Source organism: Aulonocara stuartgranti (assembly GCF_965226115.1).
Source record: "Aulonocara stuartgranti genome assembly, chromosome: 1".
Lineage (NCBI taxonomy): Eukaryota > Metazoa > Chordata > Actinopteri > Cichliformes > Cichlidae > Aulonocara > Aulonocara stuartgranti.
Genome location: NC_138939.1, coordinates 35,924,062 through 35,937,846, shown reverse-complemented (window position 1 = coordinate 35,937,846; position 13,785 = coordinate 35,924,062). Strand labels below are relative to the sequence as shown.

Genomic DNA, 13,785 nt, shown 5'->3' with positions numbered 1-13,785 from the left:
GCAAATATTTGGAGGACAAACACAAAAAGTTTCTTTTCTTTCTTTTTTTTTCTTCTTCTTCTTTTTTTTTTATTTTGGTCTTTTCCAGTGGCAAACCCCCCCCCCCCACCACCCCCACCCCCACATTCTGCTGCAGGTGCAGAAATGAGAAAAATTGAGATGAAGCTTAACGTGTTGTTAAACATAACAGAGGTTTAAAGCTGCTGTGGTGTATAGTAACTCTCACCAAGCTAACGGGACTTGATGGGACCACTGAGCTTAACCCAGCTCAGCTCAGCTGTGTAGGGAGGTTTTTATTTCCATGAAAGATTCGTCCCCGACTTTTGGGGGAGTCAGAGCCAGCCTGTTTGTATCGCACAAGCGAACTTCCAAGAGCTTTTTACTGAACACATTACAACATACAATAAAGTGAAAAAATACACAAAACCTTTAAATTCCATTAGAAGGCACAATTACAGAAAATTGATGTGCTGGGGAAAGATCCTACGTTACTGCACTTCTGTAAATCCTGTACTGTAGATCAGAATCACAGCTGTGGAGAGCCATAAGGGTCTTCACAGCTGTGGAAACGGGAGATTTTACCTTCCTGTCTTTAACTTGTTTTAAACAGGAGGCCAAAGTCCTGCGTTTTGCTTGTATTTTGCAGGCGTATCCAGTCAGTATCCAATTATTCATTTAAATGAACGTGACTAAAGCCAAACTGACTCTCATCCTTCCAGGGGAGGAGCTACTGAAGCTGGGAGAAGAGGACGAGCAGGGTTGGTGTAAAGGACAGCTGAGCAATGGCCAGATTGGCCTCTACCCTGCCAACTACGTGCACGTCATTGCGTCCTGATGGCCCCCCCTCTATGGCCACCCAATAGCAACGCTGCAATCAAGATACCAGGACTAATTAAAAGGTGTTAGTGCTGAACAGTAGACCCGCCTTTTTTGAAAACAGCCTGGGTTGTTTTGGTTTTTTTTTTGTTGCTGACTGTAAAAAAAAAAAAAAGAAAAAAGAAAAGAAAATGTAAGTATGTTTTTGTAAATTCAACCAGTGCAAAAGTTTCCTTATTCGTGATGGATTGTTCAATCAACAAGACGTCAGCGGCACAGTCGATTGGTAGAAGCTTTAGCTTCAGGCAGAGAAGCATCGAGAGGCTTGCCAAACAAACTGTAAACATGCATGTTTGTTCTGTCATATCTTTGTTTTCTAAAGGGATGTTTTATTGGACAACACACGTTTAGTCCAAAAAGAATAAGACTGGGTGGAGATGAGGTGAGCAGCAGCCATTACAGCTGGCTCACTCACAAGATTTCAGTGTAGGTTTTGAGTTTTCTTGGATCCAGCATCCAGGGGCCATCACCAGGAACTCCACAGCTTTCTCTGCTCAGCTGTGGTGACTGCTGCTGTTTCAAATGACAAAACCCAGTTAAACACTGACTGTGCCTTAGTCGATAAGGTCTGAAATATACAGCGCCACCCTACTGTCTGACTGAATTGCACCCTGGATATGTGCAGCACCGCGCTACTCTGATCGAGGAATTACAGCCTGCAAATGCGCGACGCTGCCCGGCTTTCTGAGTGAGAGATTACAGCTGTCTGCTGTATAATGGGCTCATGGCCTCCTTCTAAACATGGAAAAAACCTTTAAAACTTCGGATACATTACAGTAAATTTAATTATGCAGGCAGCACTTGATTGGCTTTCATTTAGCTTGATATTTGTGGGCTTTGGTTACTTTTTAGACACTTTTTTTTATGTGACAGCTGTTTTTTTTTTTTGTTTGTTTGTTTTTTCATATTAAGTCACGCGAGTTTGCAGATAAACAGTTGCCGCCAAAGCCAAAGCAGTAACGTCGACTGTTACCTCTGGGTCTTTTTAATCTATACATGTTTTTTTGTTGCTAGTCTGATTTGCTATGCTGGGATCACAATGCAAAATCATCTCAGACACATAAAAACAAAAAAGTAATAAGTTAATTTTTTTTTCTTTTATTATGTCAGGTTTGGGGGTTTTTCATGTTTAAATTTGTGTCTTACATACAAGGAAGTCTCTTCTTTCCCTGTTAATCTTATCCCTGCTACAGCTAACCCACATAGATGCTAAAATAGAAGATATTAGATCTACTACATTGGTCTGTGGATTCTTTCTTTTTCTTTCCATAATTGTAACATATACATATACAGTACTTACAGGGAGAAGCAACAATAAAAAGCTTTCTACAGCTGAATGTTTCACAGAACATCTTTTGTGCTCATCAAAAGGGTAAATGCTCATATTATAGCTTAAAGCTCCCAAATATCAGAACTCCAGTATCTCAGAGTATTGCATTTCCATTTTGAGTATCTTATCACCGGCACAAGGAGGGTAAGCCACAGAAGGTCATTGCTGAGAAGGCTGGCTGTTTGGAGTGCTGTGTCAAATCATGTTAATGGGAAACTGAGTGGAAGGGAACAATGTAGGAAAAGAAAACTGGGATGAAACGCCAGTTTTGAGGAGATTTCCCATTTTCACAAGTTGGTTCTTCAGCAGCACATACTGCTGAACCTCTTGTTGCTTTGGCTGGAAACATGCAAATACAATTCAGCACAGGGAAGCATCAGCTTGTGTCTTCATACATCTTATACAATGAAACTAGAACACAAACTGCTGTCCCTGTTGTCATGACAACACTAAGCTTTGCATGTAAAATCCTGCAAACCGGTCTGAGTGTATTACTTTCAGATCAAAAGAGTATTTTTTTTTTAAACTTCTGCTTTACCCTTTACGGCCACTGGAGCATTATGTGGTTCCCTCCATGGATGATGTTTTCATTGTTTAATGCAGTCACCTGGAGCCCCAGACAAACCTTCCAGAGCAGAGTTATCAGGAATAATCACCAGTAATTAGGTAAAAAAAAAAAAAATCTAATTCTACGCTTTATGAAATACACTTTATTCACCAGTCTCTAAACATCAAAGCAACCTTAAAATTACAGGCATTCAAAATCTACAGGAAAAAGAATTCCACAAAGGCACAGACAGTAGTCAGTAACAGCCTTGTTAAAGGTTATATTAATAAAGGCTAAAGCTAATCTTTGCTACAATATAATCTTCCAGAAACAAATGCATGAGCAGAAACAGTCCTTGCCACACAAGCTGGAGTGTCGCCCTTACGACAGGCCTCGCTTCTTGGCAGTCAGACTGCGATGCCCTGCTCTCATTCAGTGAAGCTGCAGCAGGACAGTGCCAGATAAGTGCACATAAACACATCCAAGATCCAAAACCTGGACATAAATGTGGAAAATTAAAAAAAAAAAAATCCTGTGTAACCCATTTTCATTTCTAACCTGTCAAAAATGCCACGATAAAAGAAGTGTTCAAATTAAATTCAAAGTATATTTAGGAGTACTGTAATGATGTCTTTTTTCTGTGGCTCACGTGAAGATGAAACATAAGTAGGATGCTGTAGAGTAGGGGTGGGGGAACTCCAGCTTCAAGGCCCGGTGTCCTGCAGGTTTTAGATGTGTCCTTGATCCAACACAGCTAATTTAAATGACTAAATTATCTCTTCAACATGTCTTGCAGTTCTCCAGAGACCTGGTAATGAACTAATCATTTGATTCAGGTGTGTTGACCCACAGTGATATCTAAAACCCGTAGGACACCGGCCCTCGAGGCCTGGAGTTCCTAACCCCTGCTGTACAGCATCCTGCAATGACTCATGACTGTTGTTGAGCTGGCTGTCACTCGGTGCTCACTTACTTAGCTACACCTGTTCAGCTGTTTAACACAAATATGTAATCAGTCAACCACATGTGACATGGCTGTGGGAGTGGGTTAACACTGAGGTGGGGTGGTTAGCGCCATCGCTTTACGGCAAATAGGTCCTGGGCTCCCTTTAAGTACTACATTTGTGTGTAGGTTAGTGATTTTACTTTGGTTGTCTGTGCGAATGATTGACTTCCTTCCTGAAACAGATTGGCAAACTTGACAGGCTGTATCCCCATTACAGTTGGGATAGGTTTTTAGCCGAGCTGGAAGCAGAAGAGAGTGGGCACTTGGACCAACATCTCTAAAGATGTTTCCAGAGCCTTGTTCAATCAATGCCACAATTAAGGCTGAAGGCAAAAGGGGTTCCAACTTGGTACTCAAATGTACTATCCTCACGAATACAGCAGGGACCTATTTTTATTTGCTTTCACTTCTTGCCAGTCGGACTGCAAAGCACTTGATGCAGTGCTAGTGAAGTGGCTTGTGAGTGGTAAACTGGCACATCTTCAAAGGTCTCTGTGAAATGGCTTGTTGCCCTCTCCCTCTCTCTCTCTGCTCTTTAGAAGCAGAAGGATCAGCTCCAACAGTTGACACTGGATGTCAACTGTTGGAGGATGAGCAAGGATGAGCCTCTCTCTGCTGCGTCACAGCAGTCAGCTTCTGCAGAGGCACGAGGACGCTTCTGTGTCAGTAAACATTCGTCTGAGTAATGCCTAGTACTGAAAAGTTACAAATAAACAGATTTTTACTTTAAACTACATGTAATAAATTTTTATTCTTGGGCAGCAGTGACCGACATTTCATGTACGGCTCTTGCTGTAGGCATAATGAGTGATAAAGCAGTGGGTTAGGCCACAGAGGACATGTTTATCTTTGGTCTTCATTCACTCACATTCAATTCAAATCTATTTATACCACCAAATCACAACAGTCACTTCAAGGTGCTTTATATTGTAAGGTTAACAACCCTACAATAAAAAACAAACAACCCAACAATCATACCACCCATTATGAGAAAGCACTTTGGCGAAAGTGGGAAGGAAAAACTCCCTTTTATCAGGAAGAAACCTCCGACATAACCAGGTTCAAGGAGGGGCTGTCATCTGTCACAAACAACTGAGGGTAGGGGAAGAGAGACAGGACAAAAGACCCACTGTGGAAATGCAGTGTGGTGTAGATAAAGACATAAAGCATGTTTCTGAGCCTTTTGGAACGTGCAGGCTTCTTCAGCTGTGACTGTGTGTTAAACACAAAACATATAAGAGCTGTAACTTATTTGGTCTTAAAAAGGGACTCTGTCTGAGGCAAGGATATGAAAATCTGCACACATTTTTATTAAATCAACAAATTTTATCTGTACAGCAAAATCAAATCTCACAATGATAGATGTTACATTTTCATACTACATGGCATATTCCAAGAAGAACAAAACTGCACAGCGATGAAATTTGTCCACATGGAGACTTCCGTACAAAACTGGTTTTGATAGCGGTTTTTAGTTTTCTGTCAAATCTCTTATTCAACATCTGACTTCAGACAGACACAGAAACAAAAAGGTTGTTGAGAAACGCTCAAAGCAGTGATCTCCTGCCAAAAGATATTTTTCCCATTTCTCAGAGTGTGTTCACTTTTTGTTAATGAGCAGAAATCAGAAATATTCATCTTTGTGACTGCTTTTATATCACTGATGGGAAATAATTCACCACAAAAAGCTGCAAAGGATTTGTTTAAAAACAAATTTGGTTAATGTCAAAAAATATTTTCAGAAATTAATAAATGAGGCTATGTAGATGTGACTTACATCAGATAAAGTGAAAAAGTTAACATTTGTTACTGTTTTTAAGAAGAAAAGGCTAAATGTTTGGATCTTTTCATGTTATTTAACTGCAAAGCAATGATTTGCATGGCTCAAAAAAAAAAAAAAGACTCAATGATTCATAGTCACGGGATTTTGATGTAATGTCAACATTATTTAGCTTTGATTGAGCTCTTTAATGCAAAATCTACATTAGGAGAACTACATAAAACTCTCACGCTGCTCATCAGTTGTCGTTTGGGTGGAAAAGTTACCGGACGTCTCCTTTACCTGGTAGGAATGACCCAGTTCTGAGGTTCTATGATGCAAAGGACACACCCACTGCAGCCATGACCAATACACTTTTAAATCACTACTACTTTTAAATGTATCAGTTTTAGACAGTGCTGGTTCATGTTTTAAGTTTAAGACATGACCCAGCACCGGAAACCACTGTGGTTTTGATAGACTGTAGATAAAAGATGGTCTCAAAGGGAAGCCCATGTGGAAACATTCTTTGTAGATAGTTTTTTTTTTTTAGACCAATACCAATTCTGATATTGTCCATTTAAAAGTCTGATATTCCGATATACCTGCTGATATTTTTCTTTCTGATAAACAAAGCATAAACAAATTTCCCTAACATTTTCTGCATGTAGTTTATTTATATACTTGTTTACACTCCCAACTTTTCTCAGGCCAGCAGGTTGTTGTGTTTGTGGCGCTCCAAACACATGCTGTCAACACCAAAGTTGCAGAGTGCCCTCTGGTGGACAAACTACAGAATATCAACACTCAAAAGACTCACTAGTTAAATGGTTGAAGGGTTTCTCTCCTGTTGGTACTTTACATTTAATTTATCGAGCATTATAAGTGCCAATACCAATACATCGGTAAATAGTTAATATTGACTGAAATTATTAGTTAATATTAGCTCTAATACTTTGCTAATAGTCCACAGGGGATGACGTCTCATGATGTCTGGTTTCAAATTGCCAAGACGATGAGGATGTTTAAAATACTCCAGTCAAAACAGGATTTTACAAAACGAAGGGCAACATCCATCTTTAGTGGTTTTAATGGAAGTGAGTAACTAATGGTGTTCTCTTGTACATCACCAATGCCATTCAACCGCATCACAAATTTTTGAAAAAGATTTCTTTGACCACAACAGGGCAGTGCTTTACCAGCAGGTCTGCTGAAATGTGGATGGACGTGTTCTGTTGTTGAAGTTTAGATTTTAGTGGGGGAATTGTTCCTGTATGTTGCTGTCACTAGATGAAATTGGTTGTAAAGAGGCATACAGTGCTGTACAGTTTGTACAAAAGTCTGCAAACACTCCCCAACTAGTCGCAATTTTTTTTTAAAGATTAAATTTTATTTATATAGTGCCAAATCACAAAAACGGTCACCTCAAGGATCTTTATATTATTGTAGGGTCTTTACCTTACAATATAGAGTAAAACCCCAACAATCAGGCAACTCCTTATGAGCAAGCACTTGGCGACAGTGGGAAGGAAAAACTCCCTAAACTAAGTGGCTGTAAAATGTAAAAGAGTGTCACGCAGACCACAGACAGAAATCAATCACCTTCAAGACGTAAATGTTGCGTCTTGAAAAGTGTTGGTTTCAATGGTTACGTACAACTTTTACTTTAAAGATAAATGGGTTCAGTTTCCTGTTTGTGTTACACTTTTCTAAGTTTCACTACCACTTTGTGGTTAGCTATCAAGAGTTTGCAGACATGTTGGCAAACACTCTGGGCAATCGCAGCATTCTGCTAGTGACCGCAACACAAAGTAGGCCTTTGGGCCAGGACCTCATTGTGACTGCCAGTAACCTATAGAAACCATTCACCAGAAAGTCTTTGACTGGTGTTGAAGCCTATGACAAAGGCCTTAGTTACCTGCTCATTTCCTCAAGAGGTTTTGCTTTTTGCCTCGCTACTATGGTTTAACAGAAGTACCATCTTATGGTGAAAATGAGTATTGCATGAAAGGTACAGTCCAGTCCTAGTTCAGCTCTAGTTGACATCTCTAAGTCATAGCAATTCTTTCTTCACATTCTTCTCGACATTTTAGTTAACTTTGGAAGGTTTTAAACCTTTTACAATTAGTACTTTTAAAGCTCCATCATACACAGCTGTACGTCTCTGCATGTCTCACTGTAGACTACAAAATCTGTATTTAGCTGGATTTCCAGGAAAAAAACATAAAAGATCAATCAAACTCAAAAGAAACTAAAACATCATCAGACAATAAATAAGGCATAATGTTAAAAAACAAACAAACAAAAGTGCAATGAAGTTAGCATTTAAATTAAGTTTTAAAACCATGTGCGCAGGACAATCCAGTCAATGACAATATTGAGAGCAGCTGGACCTTCATTTCCAGTCAGTAAGAAGCGAGATGGATCTGAACTGGTCCAGATGAAGGAAGAGAGGATGGGACTTTGTCACTGATGAGAAAATGTTTCAAAGCAACAGGAACTTGTCAGAATTCAACCACAAAGTTGAACGACTCAGGCTGCTGCAGTCACTTCCAAAGAAACGGTTTCCTGTTGCGCTGCATGCTCCAGTCGCCATTAAATATCACAAAAATAAAAGCGTCAGGACTGAACCGGGGGGTGGGGGGTGGGAGAGCAATTCTAGCCCCAGAAGCAACAGCCCTCAGTCACATCAAGAACAGCGCTTAGTTAGAACCTCAAACAAGATCGTCAGCGAAAGCAGATTTGTTTAAAAAAAAACAAAAACAAACCATGATTGAGGAAAAACACTTGAATCAGACAGCCGGTGCTATCGCAGAGTTTGGAGATGTCCAAAGGGAGATTTTAGGATTCATTGAGGGGGTAACGGGGTCCAGAGCTGGGCACTGGTGTTGGCACTGTGCAGGCTGGCTGGTTACAGATCGGGCATCTGAGAGAGGAGGGGGAGGAAGAGGAGGAGGAAGGTAGGGAAAGGTTTAAGGGCTCAGTTCTTTCGGAAGCATCGGGGCGCTGAGTCTTCTATCGGTCCTTCAGTTCTCTCGTCACTCGCTTGGTGATTCGACCGCACAGCAGCCCCACCAGGAACAGGACGCACACACTCAGTGCGATCATGAACAGGATATAGTTCTTGGAGGGTGATGTCATCACCTGCACGGCCAGGTCTGAGAAGCCTTCTGCTGGTGCCACCTATAGCACAGAGGGAGGGGGCTTGCGTCAGTGTTTGCCTGGATAGAGTGAAGTATCTTTACACTAATAGAATGATTAGTGCACAAATGTTTTGAGGTACTCACAGCAACTACATTACGCAACCTAACAACTCTTCCTCTGATGCTACCTGTGTGTTGGCATCAGGGTGGAAGCTCTAGTCCCAATTGTCACAGTAATCCAACTACTGATGTTTACCTTTGCAGCATAGCTCCACATGTCGATGCGGTCTTGAAGCCTCTTCTTACACTCAGGCTGAAGGCGAACTCTCTTGTCCTGTAACGCCTCCATCAGACACGACATCTCTGCATGGAGAGGGACAGAAAAATCTAGTTTTGGTGACCAAACACAGTAAAAAGAATCTCAGTGAAAGACATTCAAACCCCTCAGCCTCCTAGTAGAAGCACCTGTGGTACCAATTTGAAAATCCTATGTTGCCTGATTCTTGAGTTTTTGTTGGCATGACAACAATGATACCCCATGAGCCTTTCAGGCTGAGGTAAAGATGGACAAGCAAACTTTATTAGTAAACAGTCATTGATTGGGAAGCGGACTCTGATTAGAATACTTTCTTGACTCCATCTAACCAGCCTGACAGTTTTGCACAAGAAGAAAGATTGTGTGAAAGCACCCACGTCGTCCTCTGCCCGGCGTGATGGCAGCACAGTGGTGTTTCAGGTCCAGAGCACAGGCTGTGTGGAGGACCGGGTCCACAAAGATGTCTGCCTTACTTTCCTTTAGCATGTTCAGGACTTCCTGCAAACACAAACAAATAAGGGATATGTGAGTTTTTACATTAAGATTCAGTGAGCATTTTTTTTGTTGCTGTGAAACCTAAACAAACACACCTAAAAACAAAAACATACAAGGTTACCTGAAAGTGTAACCAGTAGCTTTTGGTGGCTAATGTTAGACTTTTTTGCTAAGTGTGCCAAATTAGCTAATGAGAGTTTTCAGCCGTTTTCCCTCCTTCTTCTATGATACTATGAATGAAAATAATGAGATCATCTAGAAGCAACAGTCACAGTGACGCTAAAGTTTTCATTTGTGTGTTCAGACTTTGGCTCCTTTCATATTTTGAAGCCTTCTGAAACATACTGTACTAGTACAGTATTCTACACACTGCAAAATGTCCATGATATTTTAAAACCAACAGAAATATGCTAATAATCAAGTTCATCTTATGTTGTACTGTGGACACGTACCTTTTTACAGGCTTCCTGTCTGATTTTAAGCAGGTTGACTTTCAGACACTCTTCCACCTGACCAGTCTGCTCCTGGGCAGCCGCCTCCTCTGCGCACAATCTGGAGATCTGCAGAGGGAGAAAAAAAAGGAGGAGAGAATTGTTCATTTGTTTGTCTTTGTGTGTGTGTGTGTGTGTGTGTGTGTGTGTGTGTGTGTGTGTGTGTGTAAGCACGTACTTCTTCTGAGCAGTGCATCTGCAGCTGTCGGTCCAGTCTGTAGTCGAGCGCAGACTCCTGGAGAATCACTCTGATCTGGTCTTCGCAGTCTGAAGACAATCTCTAAAACAAACCCCGGTCAGAAAACACACAATTTCACAACAATCAATCACCATGTTATAGATTTTCGTCTTTCACAACACTGTTGAAAGGCATACACTACAACTTACAGCAAAAACAATGTCTGCCTGTATCTTTGAAACAAACACGACCTTAGTAGAGTTGTGCTCTAACCTGGTCAGCATATTTGAGTTTGAGGCAGGCGATGACCTGACCCTCCAGTTCACCGTCCTCGCTTGCTTTGTTCAGGATGGACTGGCAGAACTTTGGGATGTCGGCTCGACATGCCTTCCTCAGCACTGGGTTCAGACGGTAATCTGAAGGGGGAGGAAGACAAGGATGAGGACAGAGGACGCTACGGTCTTTTTTACGGGACTCTGTGTGTGGTTGTGTGTGGTTCTGTGTGAATACCTGTGTTCTGTGTGATCTGCCTCTTGGTGATCATCTGTTTACACTTGGGATCCATCAGCTCACTGTTCTTATTCTGCTTTAGACACTGGAGCACATTCCTGGCATCCGCTTCTGTACAGAACCGCTGCAGGAGAGAGTAATGGTGTTTGTACAGATAATGAGATCTAGGAACACGCTGACAATTACTCCAAAAAGACCATAAAGCCATAGTTTAGTCACACTGTGTTAAACAGTTAATGTGAGGCTGTAAAACTGTACATATAAAAGTAAATATGCAGAAAAAGTAACTGAAAGGTAAATGTGTGCAAAATCACAGGAAGTCCAGAACGTGGGTCATCTGTGAAGAGGAATTAAGTCCATTTACTCATTTCAGGTTGTAAAACACTCACGTTTTTACTCCTTTAAATCTTTCTTAAACATATAGCTACTTTTTGGTTTACAATTTATATAAAGAATATGTGCTAAGATTATAAAATGTAAACCACTGCTAAAATTAAATCAGTAGAAGTTTCCTATCAAACTATTTCAGCAGGTTTTGCAGCACAAAGGTATAGATGAGAAAAAACTTTAATAAAAGAGTGAGGTTTCACAACTCTCAGTCAAAGACACAGCACCACAATGACAGAATTCAGTCCCAGTGCTTTTCCCCACGATCTCCTCTCCCTTTTTCCTGCCTCCATCACCTTGATCATCTGTTTGCAGACTCTCATGAGCTGGTAGTCGAGCTCGGGGTCGCTCATCTCCACCTCCTGCAGTCTGAAGATCCGCTGGTGGCAGCGCTGGCTGAGCTGCTTCTTCTGCTCCTTCAGACACTCAATCATCTGAGTAGGAGCAGAGGGCCAGGACGAGTGAAGACGAGAACGATAAAGAGTGGAGGCAAACAGCAGAAAAGAACAATACAATGCTTCTATTCTTACACAACACTCTGCATTCCCTACCTGAGCGTTACCAAATGCTACGTTGGGACACAGACGACTGATGTCTGACTTGCAGGGCTCGTACAACTCTGGTTCCAACCGAATATCTTCGGACTGAATGAGAGGGAAAAAAAGGAAACTTTAGTGTTTTTCTTAGAAAAATTTTTACAAAACTGATTTTTGACAAAAGTAAAAGTAGAACCAAAGTAGAACCTGGTTTTACAGATTAAATGTCCCGTGGTGCTTTTCTGTATCACAGTTCACACAGTAGTGTGTTATTGTCTAGTTTTATAAATCCTAAAAAAACTTATGCTTAAGGAAACACTAACTTTAATGCTGGTCTATAAACTGTAGGACTTAAACATTACTTGGTGGTTCTATAGTGTCGTAGTTTACACATTCCCTTAATGAGGAAAAGATCCCTAGTCCGATTCAAGATGGAGACACATGTCCCTTTTGGGTTGTGTCATAAAGGACATCTAGTGTTTAAACCACTGAACAGCCGGAAGTAGCGGTTTCTTATCGTGAGATACTGATAAGAAAAGTTATTTCTTATAGCGACATTCCCGATCAGTGTTGACCAGGAAAGATCAACTTTGCAAGATTTCTTTCATATTACAGTAAAACTCCAGTCACCAGTGCTGCACTATGAACATAGTAAAAAGATGGATTTATCCTCCTTGTGAAAAGTGAAGTTAATGCAGATGGGCCTCGGGTAACTCCCATGGCTACAAAAAGACTTCCAGTTGTATAGAAGGATTTCTCTATGACCTCAGTAAACACTTCCCAGCTTATAGGTTTATAAGCTCAGCTCCTGGTTTCTAGCCATATTGAATAAAACATTAAGTTAGTGAATTGTGGAGGCTGTAAAACTGTAAAGAGTCCGATACGAGTCAGTGAAGTTCACATCTATTTATCTGGAAGGTTGCATGTCTAACCTGTTGCTAATAAGTAACTGCAGCAATCCCGGCAATAAATGTGCACGTTTATTCATGTTTTTGTATGTTAGAGCCCTGAGTTCAGGTCAGGAAATTCGGCTTGCGGTAATGAAGAGGAGGCTTGCGGTCATGTTACCTCTATGCCACACTAGCACCTACAAGTTCTCTTCTCCTCTGCCTTTGGTGTAAAACGTATGCGGCTGGTCTCTAGACACATACATAAAACATCTATTCAAGATGATGGAGCGCATTAAGGGAGTTTTTCCTTCCCACTGTCGCCAAAGTGCTTGCTCATAGGGGGTCATATGATTGTTGGGTTTTTCTCTGTATCTATGAAGCGCCTTGAGGCGACTTTTGTTGTGATTTGGCGCTATATAAATAAAATTGAATTGAATTGAATTGAATCTGTTTGTTGGAACATGTCAATGCAATAACTATATTCGTTAGCGCAACACTATTTTTTTCTATTAAGCTACTTGTGTGTTTCATATATGTTTCAATGTTAGCTAATAGGTGTCACCACTGTTTTGACAATAAGGAGGCTTTTGACTTTTTCCCACACTGCAGGTTTATTGACCCATCCATCAAAAATACGTGAAACTGTCTGTACATTTTTACACTTTCATGTTGGCAACAGTGTGAGGAGCAAGTTTACAGTCATTAGCTAATTAACCAAATTTAAAGATAATCCCGGCTGAAGACACTTCTATGTTGGCTTCACTTTTTATACCTGGATGCTATGTCCATTTTTATATACAGTCTAAAATTAAGTTTAAAGTGCTGAGATCAAATGACATAAGCAAAACATTGTGTTGTCATGGATACGTTAGGGGTTAGGTAACACTGTGGCTGGCAGACTGTCTGAAAGAAGTCTGAGTGTGTTTGCATGTGTGCGTATGTGTGTGTGTGTGGTACCATCTCCAGCTCCTCTACCCGCAGCTGTTTACGACATTTCAGAGACACCCTCTGCTCCCTGGCCTCCTGCAGCGTGTCATTCCTCACTGTGGTGCTGAGGCAGATGACAACATCCACTCTGCAGGGTCACACAGAGAGTCACTTATGTCCAATTAAATCAGTTAAAATGTTAAACTAAAGCTCAACCTCAAGGAGATTTTGCACTATTCTCATTGGTTAGCAGTCATAGAGTCTCACTTTTTCTTGATGTTTGGACACAAGCGCAGAACATCCTCCTTGCAGGCCATTTTGAACTTATAGGAAAACCGGAAATCCTTCATTTGAATCTGAGAGAGAAGCACAGGGATACTATGGTGATAGTATT

The 13,785-nt window shown here is 41.0% G+C and overlaps 2 protein-coding genes across 4 annotated transcripts in view; one reads left to right on the top strand and one right to left on the bottom strand.

The window, feature by feature from the left end:
• Window positions 1-2,213, top strand: part of pacsin3 (protein kinase C and casein kinase substrate in neurons 3) — a 34,509-nt gene extending 32,296 nt beyond the window's left edge. For both annotated transcript variants that reach the window (XM_082516316.1, XM_082516315.1), the window contains one exon: window positions 720-2,213. In XM_082516316.1, coding sequence (XP_082372442.1) covers window positions 720-835 — 116 coding nt within the window. In that variant the 3' untranslated portion in view covers window positions 836-2,213. The remainder of the gene's footprint in view (window positions 1-719) is intronic.
• Window positions 2,214-5,046: 2,833 nt separating this feature from the next.
• LOC309694214 (Golgi apparatus protein 1-like) overlaps window positions 5,047-13,785 on the bottom strand; it is a 28,513-nt gene continuing 19,774 nt past the window's right edge. For both annotated transcript variants that reach the window (XM_082514077.1, XM_082514078.1), the window contains 11 exons: window positions 13,659-13,747; window positions 13,422-13,539; window positions 11,590-11,682; window positions 11,335-11,472; window positions 10,652-10,775; window positions 10,415-10,557; window positions 10,142-10,243; window positions 9,925-10,032; window positions 9,355-9,475; window positions 8,918-9,024; window positions 5,047-8,701 (listed from right to left, as the gene is read on the bottom strand). In XM_082514077.1, the coding sequence (XP_082370203.1) occupies window positions 8,534-8,701; window positions 8,918-9,024; window positions 9,355-9,475; window positions 9,925-10,032; window positions 10,142-10,243; window positions 10,415-10,557; window positions 10,652-10,775; window positions 11,335-11,472; window positions 11,590-11,682; window positions 13,422-13,539; window positions 13,659-13,747 (1,311 nt within the window). In that variant the 3' untranslated portion in view covers window positions 5,047-8,533. The remainder of the gene's footprint in view (window positions 8,702-8,917; window positions 9,025-9,354; window positions 9,476-9,924; window positions 10,033-10,141; window positions 10,244-10,414; window positions 10,558-10,651; window positions 10,776-11,334; window positions 11,473-11,589; window positions 11,683-13,421; window positions 13,540-13,658; window positions 13,748-13,785) is intronic.